At 44.7% G+C, this 14,722-nt stretch overlaps 1 protein-coding gene across 7 annotated transcripts in view; it reads right to left on the reverse strand.

The window, feature by feature from the left end:
* The window catches only part of LTK (leukocyte receptor tyrosine kinase), a 154,757-nt gene that overhangs the window by 45,836 nt on the left and 94,199 nt on the right, over positions 1 to 14,722 (reverse strand). For 5 of the 7 annotated variants that reach the window (XM_075927151.2, XM_075927149.2, XM_075927148.2 and 2 more), the window contains 4 exons: positions 13,816 to 13,971; positions 11,933 to 12,033; positions 8,396 to 8,562; positions 3,838 to 3,932 (listed from right to left, as the gene is read on the reverse strand). In XM_075927151.2, the coding sequence (XP_075783266.2) occupies positions 3,838 to 3,932; positions 8,396 to 8,562; positions 11,933 to 12,033; positions 13,816 to 13,971 (519 nt within the window). The remainder of the gene's footprint in view (positions 1 to 3,837; positions 3,933 to 8,395; positions 8,563 to 11,932; positions 12,034 to 13,815; positions 13,972 to 14,722) is intronic. The other 2 variants (XM_089778486.1, XM_075927150.2) reach the window with 1 other exon arrangement.

The following is a 14,722-nucleotide window of genomic DNA, read 5'->3' on the forward strand; positions in this document are numbered from 1 at the left end:
ACCTCTTCTCACAGCCCCTGCTACATGGGTTGGGTGAATAATAGGGAGAAGTAGTGGCCCAAATGGTGTATGGTCCCTTGGGGACTGCACCCAGTCAGTGCAAACTGAAGTAGCCCCTATTTCTCTAAGCTGTGTTGCAGCAGGGCCAAAGAATCAGGAAGCAGAACTAGCTCTTCAACAGTCCCTTTGCTGGTTCATTAATTTTCCAATGGATGCTGCCACTAAATCAGCTAAAGCATTGCTTTCCCTTCTGCTCATCTCAAGCGCCGAGCGTGGTGCCTCCAGAGTCTCCAGTCACTGCCGGCACGGTGGGAGTCTGAAATCAGGAACCAAATACCGAGATCGCTGCCCTAGGGCAGACTAGTCATTTAAAAAACAAATCTTGTAAGAAAGCACGGGTAAAGGACAGCATTGAATCTAATCCTGCAGGCTGAGGCAACTCAGCGCCAGCTTGCACAGACCAGAGATGGCAGCTTTAATAAGAACAAGATACAATCAACTCAAAGTGAGGCAGGCGAGGCAAGGCAAGAGAAGAAAATTGGGTAGCCTGTAAGATCTCAAGAGGTCAGTAATTACTCAAGGTACATTCTCTTAAGCACGTTGTAATATGAGATTATGGCCCAGGTTTTCAAAGGTGTCTAATTATGCAGATATTGATTTCAATGGGAAGTGTATGTCTAACCTGCCTAGGTGCTTTGGTAATCCCACTAGGTGCTGTGATACCTTTTACAATCAAGCCTGCAAACCTGTTAGCCAGGAGTGTGTCCCCTCTCCCTGTACAATACCTTTTTCCCCTCTCATAAAAATAGTGAGACTGATTCAGACCCCGGTTCCATCTCATTCAGTATCCTATCTCCAATAGTGCCCAGTACTACATGTTTCAGAGGCTGTTTTCTGCTTTGGAGCTGGAAGGTTTACATTCAAATTTTGGTGCATATCTGTTTGTTGCTAACCCTTACGTTGTTCTCAGTAGCCACAGAAATCTTGACTCTTGGGCTCATGGATGATGGCTTTGAAGTCCCATCTGCCATTCCCAACCCTTCTGCTCAGAGAAAATTCCTTTCAATCCAATGCTGCATCCTGCAGGAGGCGGCCTGGAACTGATGAGGACATTAGGCCTGGAGCCACAAAGGGATTTAGGCAATACAACACTGACCATTGCACCTAACTTTAGATGCAAGGAAAGTCACAGGAACACCACTGTACTCCCCAAAGCCTGAGCCTCTCTCTGTCAGAAGGACAGGGGGAAGAGTTGGGAGACCCTGAATCCAGTCTCTCATGTTAATCACTGTTTTGTTTAGTCACCGTGGAACAGCTCAACAAGAGAGGCTGCAGGAGCCACACATCAGAATATTGCATTGCCAGTGGGTAGAGCACTCAGAGGTGGAAGAGCCCTGTTTAAATCCTTTTTCCCCTCTGAGGCAGAGAAAGGGGATAGAACCTGGATCTCCCACCTCCCAGGCAAGTGCTCTAACCACTGGAATACAAGTTATAAAATAGGCACAATTGCCATTGGTTGGATTTTAAATGGGGCCCAAGTCAAAGGAGGTGTATTCAGGGGCCATCTATTTGCTTGGGCCCCGCATGCAAGAAAGACAAGCAAATCTCTCTCTTCTCCCAGATCATGAATTGCTCTGAGGCTCAGGGAGACAGGTATCCAGATTCCTGGAGTGAGGCAGCAGTGTGCATGTGCAGAGGGCGAAGTTTAGTGGTTGAGGGAAATTGTACCTTCGCCTTCTGGGCACCTACAGGGTTTGAAGGAGCTTTGTGGCTTGTAGCGGAGCCCAAAACTGAGAGTTCAGCAGCACCACCCAAGATTTTGGTGCCTGATATGGTGTTGAGGTGCCTAAGTATCTATGTAGATTTGGGTGTTGATATTTACACCCTGCCAAGGAGCAAATCCTGCCTGCCCAGCAGCCATGCTTCCAACTGTCTCCCTTCCAGGAAGAATGTAGTTCTCTCTGATTGGATCTTAATTGGCTTCATCTGTGACATGGGAAGCCTCTTCTGGCCACAGATTAGTATTTTCATTTCTGAAAACACAGCAGAGCTTCTGTGCTTCTCAGGGACCTCACTGAATTACATGGACAAGAAGATGAATAGAAGGGGCTGTTTACAAAGACAAGAAAATGTCAACTCACAATGAGGATTCAAAGCACAGTGGTAACCCTGAATTTTGCAAGAAACACCCTTTTCTTCATTCTGTCCTTCTACTGCATGCCTCCCCCTGAGACATAAATGGCTGTAGCTCCATTGAAATCAATGCTGATTTATGCCTGTTGACTACATGTTCAACATAACCACATTTTTAGCTGCCAACATCATCTTTTTGCAGGAGAGCAATGAGAAGAGAGGCTAGATGTGTGTCCCCTCCACATCTCACGTTGCTATCTCATTTCCTGTCTCACCTTTAGAAAACATTCATCTCTTCTTCAATTATATGCCAAAGACTCTAGAGAAATGTTTACAGACCAAACCCAAAGTCCAGTTTACATCCACAGACACTCAGGAGTTAGCGGTGCAGAAAGGTTGGAGAAGGTTTATGACCTGACCAGCCCCTGCAGGGCCTGTTGATTTTAAACTGGAGTTCTAATTGCTCAGCACTCCAGAAAGTCAGGCCCCATGGAGCACACAGCAGGGGACTGACAGCAGTGGCTTGAGCCAGGGCAGTGGGGGCAGGTGCTGTGTATACTTCCCTCACATAGTTCTGCTACCACACCTCCGTCTCAAACTTACCCACCCCTAATACTGCAGGCCCCAAGCCTTGTTGGGCAGAGATGGGCAATTTTGTTGAAGGATGACAGACTCCTTGGTGATTTTGTGATGTGCACAAATGGGGAGCAGGGTGAGACAGGGCTATCACATTCTGCTTGTAAGGCAAGTCAAGGTTTAGAAAAGGAACTATTATTTTCCTTATTTGCTCTTTCCTTCACAAAGTTGCTAGTTTTTTCAGTCTTTAAAAACTAAAGCCAGCTACTGTTGCTTCCAAGTGCTAGTGATCCTAGCCAGCCTGCCCACCTTTCTCTGCAGGGTGCACATTACCCCCTCTACATTCTACCCAACATCCTACTGCGAGAGCCCTTTAGATTCCACTGACACTTAGGATCCACTTACTTTATGGGGCCAATGAGAGAGGCTTCCTGTGTTTCTAGGGGTTTGACTAGATTTCTAGGTAGACTAAATTGTGATGTTACATGTATTTGTGGTTTTCCTTACTTGATTGCTTGTATACTATCCATCCACCAGTGCCTGCAAAGCCTTTCCTGGATGGGAAGAGTAAACTCGTTGTATAGGCAGTTATAATATTAGCCTTTTTTGTCAGAGAGAGAAAGTATTTCTACTGGGGGTAGGAAAGGATTTCTCAAGGTCCCCTTATTTTCCTCCTTTCCAATCCTTACCCTCAAAGGTGATACATTATTGTGACCTTCCCAAACAGTTAATTCAGACTAGATGTGACTCTGAAGATTATCAATTTCCAGAGCATGGAAGGGGTCACTAAAGAGCAGTGTCATATGATTCTTCTATCTATGAACTGATTGCAAAGCCGGTGCTTCCAGTTAGATTTGCAAAGGTCCCAAAAATGTGATCTGGGAAATTCCAGCTTAGGGAAAAGAAAGAGTATTAAGAAGGCAGAGATACACTGGAAAATTATGTAAATAAATGAAATCTTCAGCAGAGAAGGCACTGAGAATCACTATATCCAAATACCATAGCACGAAAAGATGTGATAATCCAAGTCCCTTCTGTAGGGAGACCATAATTTGCATGTCCTAGATCTTTGGCATATTGACCATCCTACAAAAATTCTTGAGAAGCTCAGAATGCTTTGTAACTCACTATCAGTGAAGCAGCCAAGTCCAAAAGTAATATTGTCCACTGCAATATCAGCTTGGGAATTCCAACCCCAGGTTGCAAGAAGCTGCAGGTGAAACCTTTGGAACAAGACAAAGTGTTTAGAGAGAGAAAAAAAGAAATGGAAACAAACTCCCACACCACAACGATAACATGGATTCAGAATACTTCTTAAGGAGAACCCCTGATAACCAGTCACAAGGAGATGCCATAAACCTCCCATCCACACTTCCTAAGTTAAGAACCCACCATAGTTCTCTCAATGGCATGGCTAAGCAGTACGCAATCTACGAAATTTGGAGAGTGAGAGTTGTTGTAAAGCAGGCTTTTTCTGACCATAGCCTTCGCTATAGCCCATCCTGCCACACAAGGCCCCTCACAGAAAACCCAGACTGTGAGATACTCAGAGAAGCATGGGAAGCACAATGCAGTTGTTTGTGAATGGAATTTGACCTTACAGGCATCCTGAGTCTCACAGGCACCAAAAAACAGGGAGGTGAGCATGACTAGATAGTGCCTAGCTGCAGTTACAGATAAGCCTCGTTTGACCATAGCTTGACCGGTCTTATAGGCAAGAGAAAAAGAAAACATAGGGTAATAAAACACAACTGTCTCACACTAACCATGCCCCACCTAGTCCTGTCCACGAGGGGATCACGCATACATCACGAAAACTCCTATAGGGCAGTATTGTCATACTACCTCATCACTAGCATATCAGGCCCTGCCAAATGCAGACCCTAGCATGGCATTAGACACCAAATTTTTGTATAAAAGACCCTCAACCCCTTTGTTCGACGGAGGTACCGTGTATTGAGGGCACGTGTCTTTTTTTGCCCGGCTAAAAGATTGATCACCCTGAGGCTGCCTCCCCACCCTTCGAGTCAAATATAGGGGTGCACGAGTCCTGAGCATGCTCTGAGTTCTAGTGTGTCTTTGAGTTGTTATCATTGCTGGATTTGTAAGTATTGCTTAAATGTATTGGTTATTGGTTTAATTAATAGTTAAATTTATGTTAATTTCACTGTGTAATTCTGTAAAGTGTATCTAAGTTCTGTTAACCACACTGTGTAAATTGTATAATTTTGTGTTGTATAGTAGTGTTGTATTTAGGCTAAGTATAAGTGTTAGAAATAGAAGCCCAGGAATTGTTAAGTTGTAAAAGTAGATTTATGACTAACTCCACCAGCTGCCCTAAAATAACCATAGAGGGGGCTGGCTTTGGATGGAGTTTTTCTTATCATTATATTGGCTTTGTTTTTGTATTTTTCATTAAGCAAATTAAAGACAGTGATTTGGTATAGTTGAATTGTAATCAAAGAAGTTTGTAATTAGTTAAGTACAGCTAAGTTTAGGGTTTTCTACCCTGTAAAAGCATTGGGCAATTGCTAGTTTAAAAAAACATTTGCTAATTGTTAGTTTTGATAAAAAAAATCATTCCACTTAATAAAAATAATTTGTTTCACCATCATCCAGTAGTTTTCACTGGGTAGTCGGCTTTAACCCTTGAGGCTCCCATCACATCACAGAACCAAAGTGTAACAAGAGTGAGAGTGTGTATATACACAAAACAAAAGACAAACCCTGGACTAGATCCTCAAATGGTGTGAAGGAGGATAATCAAAAGAGCTACACAAAATGAAAGACCGAAGAAGTTTAGCAGTTACCTACTCAACATGCTCACTTTGCTGGGTGTCTTTCCCTTCTTAGGCTTGCTCAGCAGGAGCCATTTGTTAACTAGTTTATCTAGGTGGCTGCCAGGAAGATACTGTGTGCATGAAGACATCACGTCACACACTCTGAATTCAGCAGGGGGAAAATAGGCTGTAGGGTCCCTTCCTAATGGATGAAGCTGAACTGTTTTTGATTTACCATCATAAATAAATAAAGGTTTGACAGCTAAGTACATTTGAATCTCATTTAAAACATATGGGGAGACTCTGAGCTACTGGCACTGGTGAAACTCCACCATGATTTATGGGAGATAGAGCACTGACAGGCCATGCATGCTGTTTAAATATGTTAACTATACAGTTTGAGAACAGTCTTGTTCTAAATTAGAGGCAATTAAATTACATAGACCTGCCAAACATTGGCTCAGATTGCAAATGATGTAATGTGGTATAGCGCCACTGAAACCTTTCACCCTGCTTTATAGCAGCTGAAGATCTGGTCCATTACATTTAAGTGAAACAATTCACACCTACAAGAGCTGGACCATATGGGAAAAAGAATCCTGGTGCAGCACCAGTGTACTCTGTGCTCAAGGCTTGTTATACTCCACAGCCCTGAGCCAAAGAATCAGCAGAGGAATTTGCCATTTGTTCCAATTGCTGCAGAAACCTTCCTTGTAAACATGGTGTTCCTGCTTATTAGGGCAATTTTGCTGAGTCTGTTGCAATCCAAGAGTTTTTGGGCTCCTTGCCTGCCTCTCTTGTTTTCTGCCTGCCCATCTCTTCATACAAAAGGGAGATTTCCAGTTGGTTTTACTGAGTGTACAGCATAGGTAAGTGAACCAGAGGGAGTTTTTTAGATAGTGAAGTTTCTGATAAAGGCAATGAGTATGGAACTTCTTAGGTGGTCAGCCTCCTCTCCCCATTGAAGGTAAGAAATAATCATCCTGAAAGCTGAATGCTGCCAAAAACCACCTTCTTGCCTACCCTCCACTATCTAGTATTCCCTCCTTCTGGCCTCCACAAACTTCTGCCTTTTTACCCGATTTCACTCCTCACAAGCTTAACAATCTGGGTTTCAGTTCCTACCGCTCCTTCCTGTTTCGTGTCTCCTCCTATCCTACGCACACCCACGGTTATTCTCCCTCCCAAGAGCCAGGAACTCTACTCTACAGCAGAAGGAGGAGGCTAAAGATCTCCCTGCAGAAGTCAAAAGGAGTGTGGCATATGGTCCCAAAATTCCACTGCAAGGACACTTTGACACACAACAATATTGGATTCTGCATTAAAGTGGGAAGATGGCAGCAGCCAGAAATGCATCAAAAAGCAATTAACAGAGAGAGCTTTCTATTTAATAACAATGAATAACATTACTTCTTGTGTTGTTATAAATGAAGCTGGTAGCACCACCTAACATTGCCTGATAGTTCCCAATATGAACTCTTGCTTTTAGCTGTTTATAACTTTGCCAAATTTTAGCCATATGGACTGAAATTTTCCATGCAGGATGTCTGTGTCAGGCCAATCACTGATGATGGCAATGATGATTAAATAGCCAGAATTCCTCAGCCATTTCTGAGAATATGGCTGAGGAAAAATACATTGTTTTGCTGATGTTAAAAAGTTCTGAAAACCTTTTATTTGGCAAGTTCTAGCACAGGGGTAGACAGTAAAAAAGTAGCGCCTCCACAGGTATCAGGCAATTGCAGCTTTCAGCAGCAGTGGATCACTTTTTGTGGCCAATGAAAGTAGAGGGAAGTGGTGCAGACTAGGACACCACTTCCCGCTGCTCCCATTGGCCATGAATGGTGATACGCGGCCAATGAAGGATGTGATTGCCCCAATACCTGCAGAGGCACAGGTAAACACAGAGGTGAGGGCTTACCAGGGACTAACCCTGGCAGACTGCATCTGACTCATGAGTGGGAATTTGCCCACCCCTGCTCTAGAACCTACATTCTTTGGAACAAGGACTTTCAATATGGCAGGAGCATGGCCTTTGTATCAAGAACATGCCTTTTGCCATCCCTGTGGAAATCTGCTCCAATTTGGCCAAGTTATAAGCTTTCAAATACTGCAATTGGCACATACTGAGTAGAGATTTGTTTAACAGCTAAAATCTCCAAAGATTTCATCTATATGTGGCATGCGCCAGCCCAGGAATGAGCAGGCTTTCCTTGTAATTGCTGCTATGAATTGTACCAGGTCCAGGCAGCTCAGCTGACAACAAGGAGTCTATCTTTCCTGTGCTATACCTGCAAGTAAGAGGATGGAGGTGGAAACAGCCTGATTCAAAGGCAGAGGAGATCCACAGGTACAGATGCAGGGAGTAGCTTGGGATGTGGAACGTGGGGTGGGAGAGACATGGAGGGAAAGGGAAACTGGGACTGGGATTTGGAACATGGGCATGACTGGGACAGGCTAGGCAAGGAGACAAGGACTGGAAGCCAGGAGGGAAGCTGTGGGACTGAGAGTGGAATAGGAGCCTGTGGGGGAGGACTGAGATTGACCATGGAGCTGTAGCTGGGAGGCAGGGCCTGATTGGATAGTGAGAGAGAGACTGAGAACTAGGGGAGCAGGGAAGTGGAGGAGGAGGGAGGAGAGGTAGGTCTGATAAGCTAGCATGTTAGGAGACAACTGGGACTGGCAAAAGAAAAAGACTGTGATACGGGCAATTCTATATGTCACCATCAAGTAGTGATAGGAACGTCTGTCTGCAGGAGAGCAGTAACTGAAGAGGATGTATTCCAACAGCCAGACCTAGAGCACCCCAGCACATGTGACTATAGGAGAGGCCCTGGAAGAAATCAAGAATGCAAACTGTGCTCCACAGGCCAGCAAACAAATTTGTTAACCAATGGCACTCTTACCTGTTCTGGAGCACTGGCATTTGCAGTGTGATGAGAAACCAGTGGTCACTCCAGTTCCCTGCTCTTTCCCACACCACTGGGGAGGTACTGACTCCACCTGTCTCTTCCTGGACAGAGAACGAGATGGTGCCATTGTAACTTCCAAAAATATGCACAGAGAACTGGATCTGTAATAAAATAAGAGGAAAATAATGGCATCCTGTGTTGGAAGGAGGGTGGCAATATTACAGACAATCCATCCTTTCAACGCTCCCTCACCAAACTTTAAAATGGGAGCCTTTACTGTTCATGTCACCACCTGGCCATGACCCGTCTCCTGGGTAGGTAACAGACTGTTGCACATGGGATTCAGCAGCTGGATCCAAACGCTTCTAAGCCCTGCTGCACCTGGGTAGTGTCTAGTGGCTGTCTCTAGCTATGAGTCTCTTGAGTGCACTCCCAGGTGCAGTCCCCATGTCTGACACCCTTCAGGAGCAGTGGGACCCTGCAGCCTGGCAGCTTGAACCCCAGAACTAGTGCCCCAGCCTTTTCAAGCCTGCATTTGCTTGGCAGTGTTCTCTCAGACTCTACTCACTAGGGGAGCTCTGATTTCCTTGTGACATCCCTCAGGAACAACATGGCAGTAAGGCAAGGAAACAGGCTCGACAAAGGAATTCCTTAACAAACACTTCACTCTTAAACCGCAGTAGGGTTACAGATTTTATGAAAACAAACTCCTGAATGTCTTCTCCCCCAATGTGCTGGCAATTGCTGACCCAGTGAGTCCTGGCTTGGGTCAGCCCTTAGGCCAGATAGCTCCCCCTGCCTGAAACAATGGAATGCCCCCCTTAAGAAACAGCTCCCTTAAATACATTCTCTCCTCATTGGTTATGTGATTAGGACAGGCAACTGCAGTGCTTCCATTTGTGTGCTTAGACTGGGGAAATCCCGACCCCCTCCTCAAAGACAAGTTTCTGTGTTGAGTTCATTCAAAGCCAATGGCCCATACAGGCAGCAAACCCACTGTTTCACTCATTCAGAGTTGATGCTCCTTGATGGTTTTCTCCTTGCTAGTCTCTTGAGGGGTCCCAGCTTCCTAGCATAAATACCCAATAGCCAGAATAGTCTGTCCTTGCCAGGATTTGAGTGGTTTTCAACACCATCTGGATGTCTTAACCCAAGATGGAGGTTACCATGCAAAGTGGAGGTTACCAGGAAGATTACAATAAAATGGTGCTCCCAAAACAACAAAGAATTTACTATTTGACAAAGACATACCCTCAATCTCTTCCTCATCATCAAAGGAATCTTTTCACAACTCCTCCCAACAGAGGATCTGCCATCATATTTGCATTCCCTTTGACGTGAATCACCTCCATATCACACTCTTTGGTGCCAAACTCCATTTTAGTAATTTGGCATGTAAGCCCTTCCCCTGGGTAAAACATGCTCCTCCCAAGTCTAATTAAAGATGCTCTATATGTCAAGGCAAATACCTCCGTCCCATATATTCATCCAGTAAATGTCCGAAAAACCAAACCAACACACACGATTCATCAAATATCACAGAACAGTTCCAAAACTATCACACATATGTCTTTCCCTTTCAGATCACACTGGCTGGGTGTACCATAAGGAGTTTTCACACATGCCTCCATTGCCCCAGAACTTCTGGATCTGAAACAGATACTTGAACTTGCCACTTTGCCTTCCCATTCATCTGCTAGGGATTGAGGGAGGGGGGTTCCCCTTCCTTCCTTAACTAGCCACCCACTAAGGATACATGCTGCAGTTTCTCTCCCACAGGAGTGGTGTAGAAAGCATCTGAAAGGCTTGGTGGTCAGGATACATCTGGCTCTCAGTGAAGCTGGTTATAATGAAGCCGTAACTCCTGAGCTGTCATGTCAAATGGGAAAAGGATCCAAGGTTCCCCAGCTCTGGCACACCTTCTCAGTGCCTTGATTCCTACCTGTGGACTGTTTGTATCTCTCTTCTCAGGGACTATTTCCTGTCTCTGCTCCACCTCCATGAGGGTCAAGAGATTGGGGATTGGGGTCCCCTGGGGTAACACTCCATATCTAAGGTAAGGGAGACAGGGAACTTGCCTCCATGGCCATTGAATCTGATTCTTTGTGTCTGCACTCAAGCCCACCTGGCTCACACCACCTATAGGGAACTGAGTAGCATTATCTCCCTCCTCCCAGCACAGGTTCATTTGTGTTCTCTCAGACACTCACCTCTTCCATAAGTGATCAACGTTGCCTGTTCCCCATCAACGTTGAGCTGGACTCTGGCTCAAACTTACAACATAATTTCCCCCCAAAATCTCAGATGGAATATCTACTAATAGTTGCACCACCAGTAAAGCTGAGCCCTCTGGGTATTTACCAGGATCTGGCCCACAGGCAGGTAAAATAGTTTTACTTTTGGAACTTGTAGCCACGTCTGCCTGTCTTCCAACACCCAATGAGATTTCAGTACATGAGACTCCACAGGAAAGGTGGCTGTGCTGGTGTCCCTCCATGCCTGGAATGTCTTTGCTTTAACTTCCACCTTCACTCACCATTGGGGATCAGGTGTTTCTGTACCCATGAGAAGTGAGCTCAGCCACATGTACACTATCTACCCCAAGTTTGCTGGTTATGTTGCCCCTTGCCAAGTAAGCAGGTCCTCCCTCTGGCTGGACAATCTCTGTGATAGTCTGGGCAGTTTGGCCACTTGTGCCTTGATCCCTGACAGTCAAAACACTTCAGATCTCTGAGGTTTCTCTTTGGAGGTTGGAGATGCCACTTGCCCATGGTGGGGTGCACCTGCATGACCACGCTTTGGAGCCTGATGCTTGGCTAGGTGGGCTATGGGTCAGCCACTCTAATTGCCAGTGTTCCCAGCTGGCTAACAGAGATAGGGAAAAAAACAACAAATGGTCTGGTAGCACTTTATAGACTAACAAAACATGTAGATGGTATCATGAGCTTTCATGGGCACTTCTTCAGATGACCGAGTTATGAATTTGGGATCTGAAAACTTGAAATAAATAGAATAGTAATAGAAATGTAGCCGTGTTAGTCTGGTGTATCTGAAGCAAAATGCAGGACTATGTAGCACTTTAAAGACTAACAAGATGGTTTATTAGATGTTGAGCTTTCGTGGGCCAGACCCACGATCAAAAATATCAGATAAAAATAAATAAATAAATAGGAGAGGGGAAGGGGAGGGGGAAGAAAAAGAAAAAAGAAAAAAAGGAGTGTGTGAGACAGAGCATCATTAAGTATCTGGAGAATGGGTACTTAAACTTAATCAGATAAAAATCAAAGTCAATAGATAGATTGCTAAGACAGGAAGGATACCACTCAGAGAGCTATTAGCACCTTCAGTGGTTATTAAGTAGGTAGTGTCCTAGCCAGCCCATATCACAATTGAGTCCATTAGCATGTGAATTGAATTTGTGGATGAACTGGGATTCCAGTCCATAGGGATTCCAGTCCTTCCCTGTGAAGGAACAGGAACCTATAAAATGAGGATAAGCTCCACAAAGATGCTAAAAACTGAGCAATATACCTGGTAGTCTCCACTGGCAAGAGTGGCTGGTAGGCTGGCACTGTAAGCCATGGCAACACCACCTGTCTGATTGCTGTCTGCTCGAAGATACAGGAAGTGCCCTATGAGCAGAAAAATGAATTTAAATAACAGTGTAAGTTCATGCAACCAGCAAGAAATGTCTGTTGACATTTCCCTTCTGTATATCCTTTGCCTGCAGATTAGAGAGGAAATTTGTTTTAAAAAAAATTTTTCTTTTTCATGCATTTGAAAAATAATTTCACACCATTGTGCTGAAGCCTCTGTTGCAGAAGGGTGAGGATCTCTCAATGAGGTGGCAAACTCAAATGCATTGAAAACCTATGGACAGATGGATTTTAGACACATGGGAACTGAAATTGCAAGACCTTCATTGGCCCATCAATGGATACTCTTCAGATAGCATTCCTACTCCTTTCCATACAATGACTTGAGGGCACAAGAACTGAAATTTACAATGAGCTTCCCCATAGCTAATACTCCTACCATATTCTCTCTGGTGGGAGCAGTTTGGAGTGAACTACCTGTTTCTGGTCCTTTGTATCCAGGAAGGAAGGTCTATCTAGGTTCTCAGGAAAAAAAAAAAAAAAGAAAAGGACTAAGAGGTTACATCTACGCTGTTGCCTTCTTGCAGAAAAGCTTATGCAAATGAAGCTCGGTGTGGAATATGGCCCATGCTTCATTTGCATAATTAATGAGCATCCGTTTTTGTGCAAGAGGCTTTTGCACAAAAAAGAGCTGTGTAGATGGCTCCTTTTTGCGCAAAAGCCCCCTCTAACATAGGAAGAACAGCTCTTGCACGGGGGAGGAGGAAGAATTGCGCAAAAAGGAGCCATCTACACGGCTCTTTTTTGCACAAACGCCTCTTGCTTTTGCACAAGGCATAAGGGATCGGTCAGAAAAGACTTTCCTTGTCAACCGATCCCCGTCTAGACTGTTGCTTTTTGCTGGCAAAGTGCTGCGGTGGCAAAAAGCGGTGGCCATTTCTATTCAAATGAAGCACAGGATATTTAAATCCCCACTTCATTTGCAATAGCGATGTGCCTAATCCACATCCCTCTGTTGGCAGAGGGATGTAGTTTAGACACACCCTAGGTCACACCTAGGGCAATATTATCCTAAGTATTTTCTATGAACACAAGCAAGAGCAAAATATGCTATACAGGCAGTCCCCGGGTTACGTACAAGATAGGGACTGTAGGTTTGTTCTTAAGTTGAATTTGTATGTAAGTCGGAACTGGTACATATTGTAGGGGAAACTCGAGCCAAACATTTCTCCAGAGCTCAGTTTTATTCTCCCACACCTCACTTCCCTCAGTCCTTTATTCTCAAGCTGAGGTGTCTGCTGAGAAAAGCCGCTCCGCATCTCCCTGATCTGCTGGGGGGGGGGGGCGCTAGCTTCGCGTCTCCCTGGTCTGCTGGGGGGGAAGCAGCTAGTGCGGGGTTGCCTCACCCCATTTGTAAGTAGGGATCCGATGTAAGTCGGATCCATGTAACCCGGGGACTGCCTGTACCATGAATTCCTCTAAACTTGTCAGAGAACTATTGAACCATAATAGACTTTTTGTAGCTTGGATGGCCAACCTTTGCTAGTTTTTAGCCCTACTTCATAGAGGCCCCTAGCCTCCCAATGTGTTCCTTTCAAACTGACTGATGTTATTTTGGATCTTTTTTATATAGGTCTTTGAACCAGAACTGAAAACACACTGGGCTCAGTTTAACAGTTCTAGCTAACTCTGGTGAACATGAAGATGATTTGGTGAGATGGCCCAATATTTTTAAAACCATTTCTAAAAAACATTTGAGATGAGAGAAAGAGAGAAGGGGAGGGGGAAGAGAGGGAGAGAGCACCATGAGGAACATACCTCTGGTGGCTAGCAAGGCAGATCCTGTGAATGGAGCTTCTTGTGTCATTTCTTCAAAGCCCCTGATGGACCAGGAGGGAGAGACAGTGTCATTCAATATCCAGCCACAGGGACCCTGTTCAAAAGAACAGTGTGCTCCCACTGGGAGACTGTCTGCTGGAAAGGATTAGAAAAAGTGGGTTATTTCACACAGATCTGATTAGGGAACAAGAGAGCAAGAAAACTGAAGAGTCAACTATGGTCACTTTCACTATGTTTCTCAAGGGTGCTACGAAGCTAATACTATATAGTCTTCTACCAAGAGAAAAGGTGGGTGAGGTAATATCTTTTATTTAAATCCCCTGCGGCATTTGCATTTACATGGCTGCCGCTTTTTTCCGGCTCGGGGTTTTTGCCGGAGAAAAGCGCCAGTGTAGACGCGATTGTCTGGAAAATAAGCCCTTTTCCGGAGGATCCCTTATTCCTACTTTCAATCCCCCGTGGATTTCCAATTCCGAAGTGTCTCATTAGCATCCCTTTTCCGGAAAGGGATGCCAATGTAGACACAGCCTTGGTGAAAGGGACAAGCTTTTGAGATTAAACAGAGCTTTTCTTCAGGTCAACATTGCTTATTAGTTTTCTGCCAAGAAATGGTAAAATGGCTTATTAGTTTATAATCAGGTACAATAGTCACCATCAGAAAGCCAACGTTCATCACTTAGTCGTATGAGAGATATTGCTATTATTTCATATTCTAAGTGCAGTTGAAAACAGCTTTTGCCTTGCTCTGAAGTAGCAGGAACTGCTCTAAGGATACCAGACTCAGTAGACTAGTGATTTGATCCTGTATAGAAAGTCCGATATTCCTGTTCCCAGGAGTGTATAGCCTCTATGTATAGCCCAGGCTCATGTGTCCAGTTAAAGTAGG

This window comes from Pelodiscus sinensis, chromosome 5 (genome assembly GCF_052426305.1).
Source record: "Pelodiscus sinensis isolate ZL-2025 chromosome 5, ASM5242630v1, whole genome shotgun sequence".
Classification (NCBI taxonomy): Eukaryota; Metazoa; Chordata; order Testudines; family Trionychidae; genus Pelodiscus; species Pelodiscus sinensis.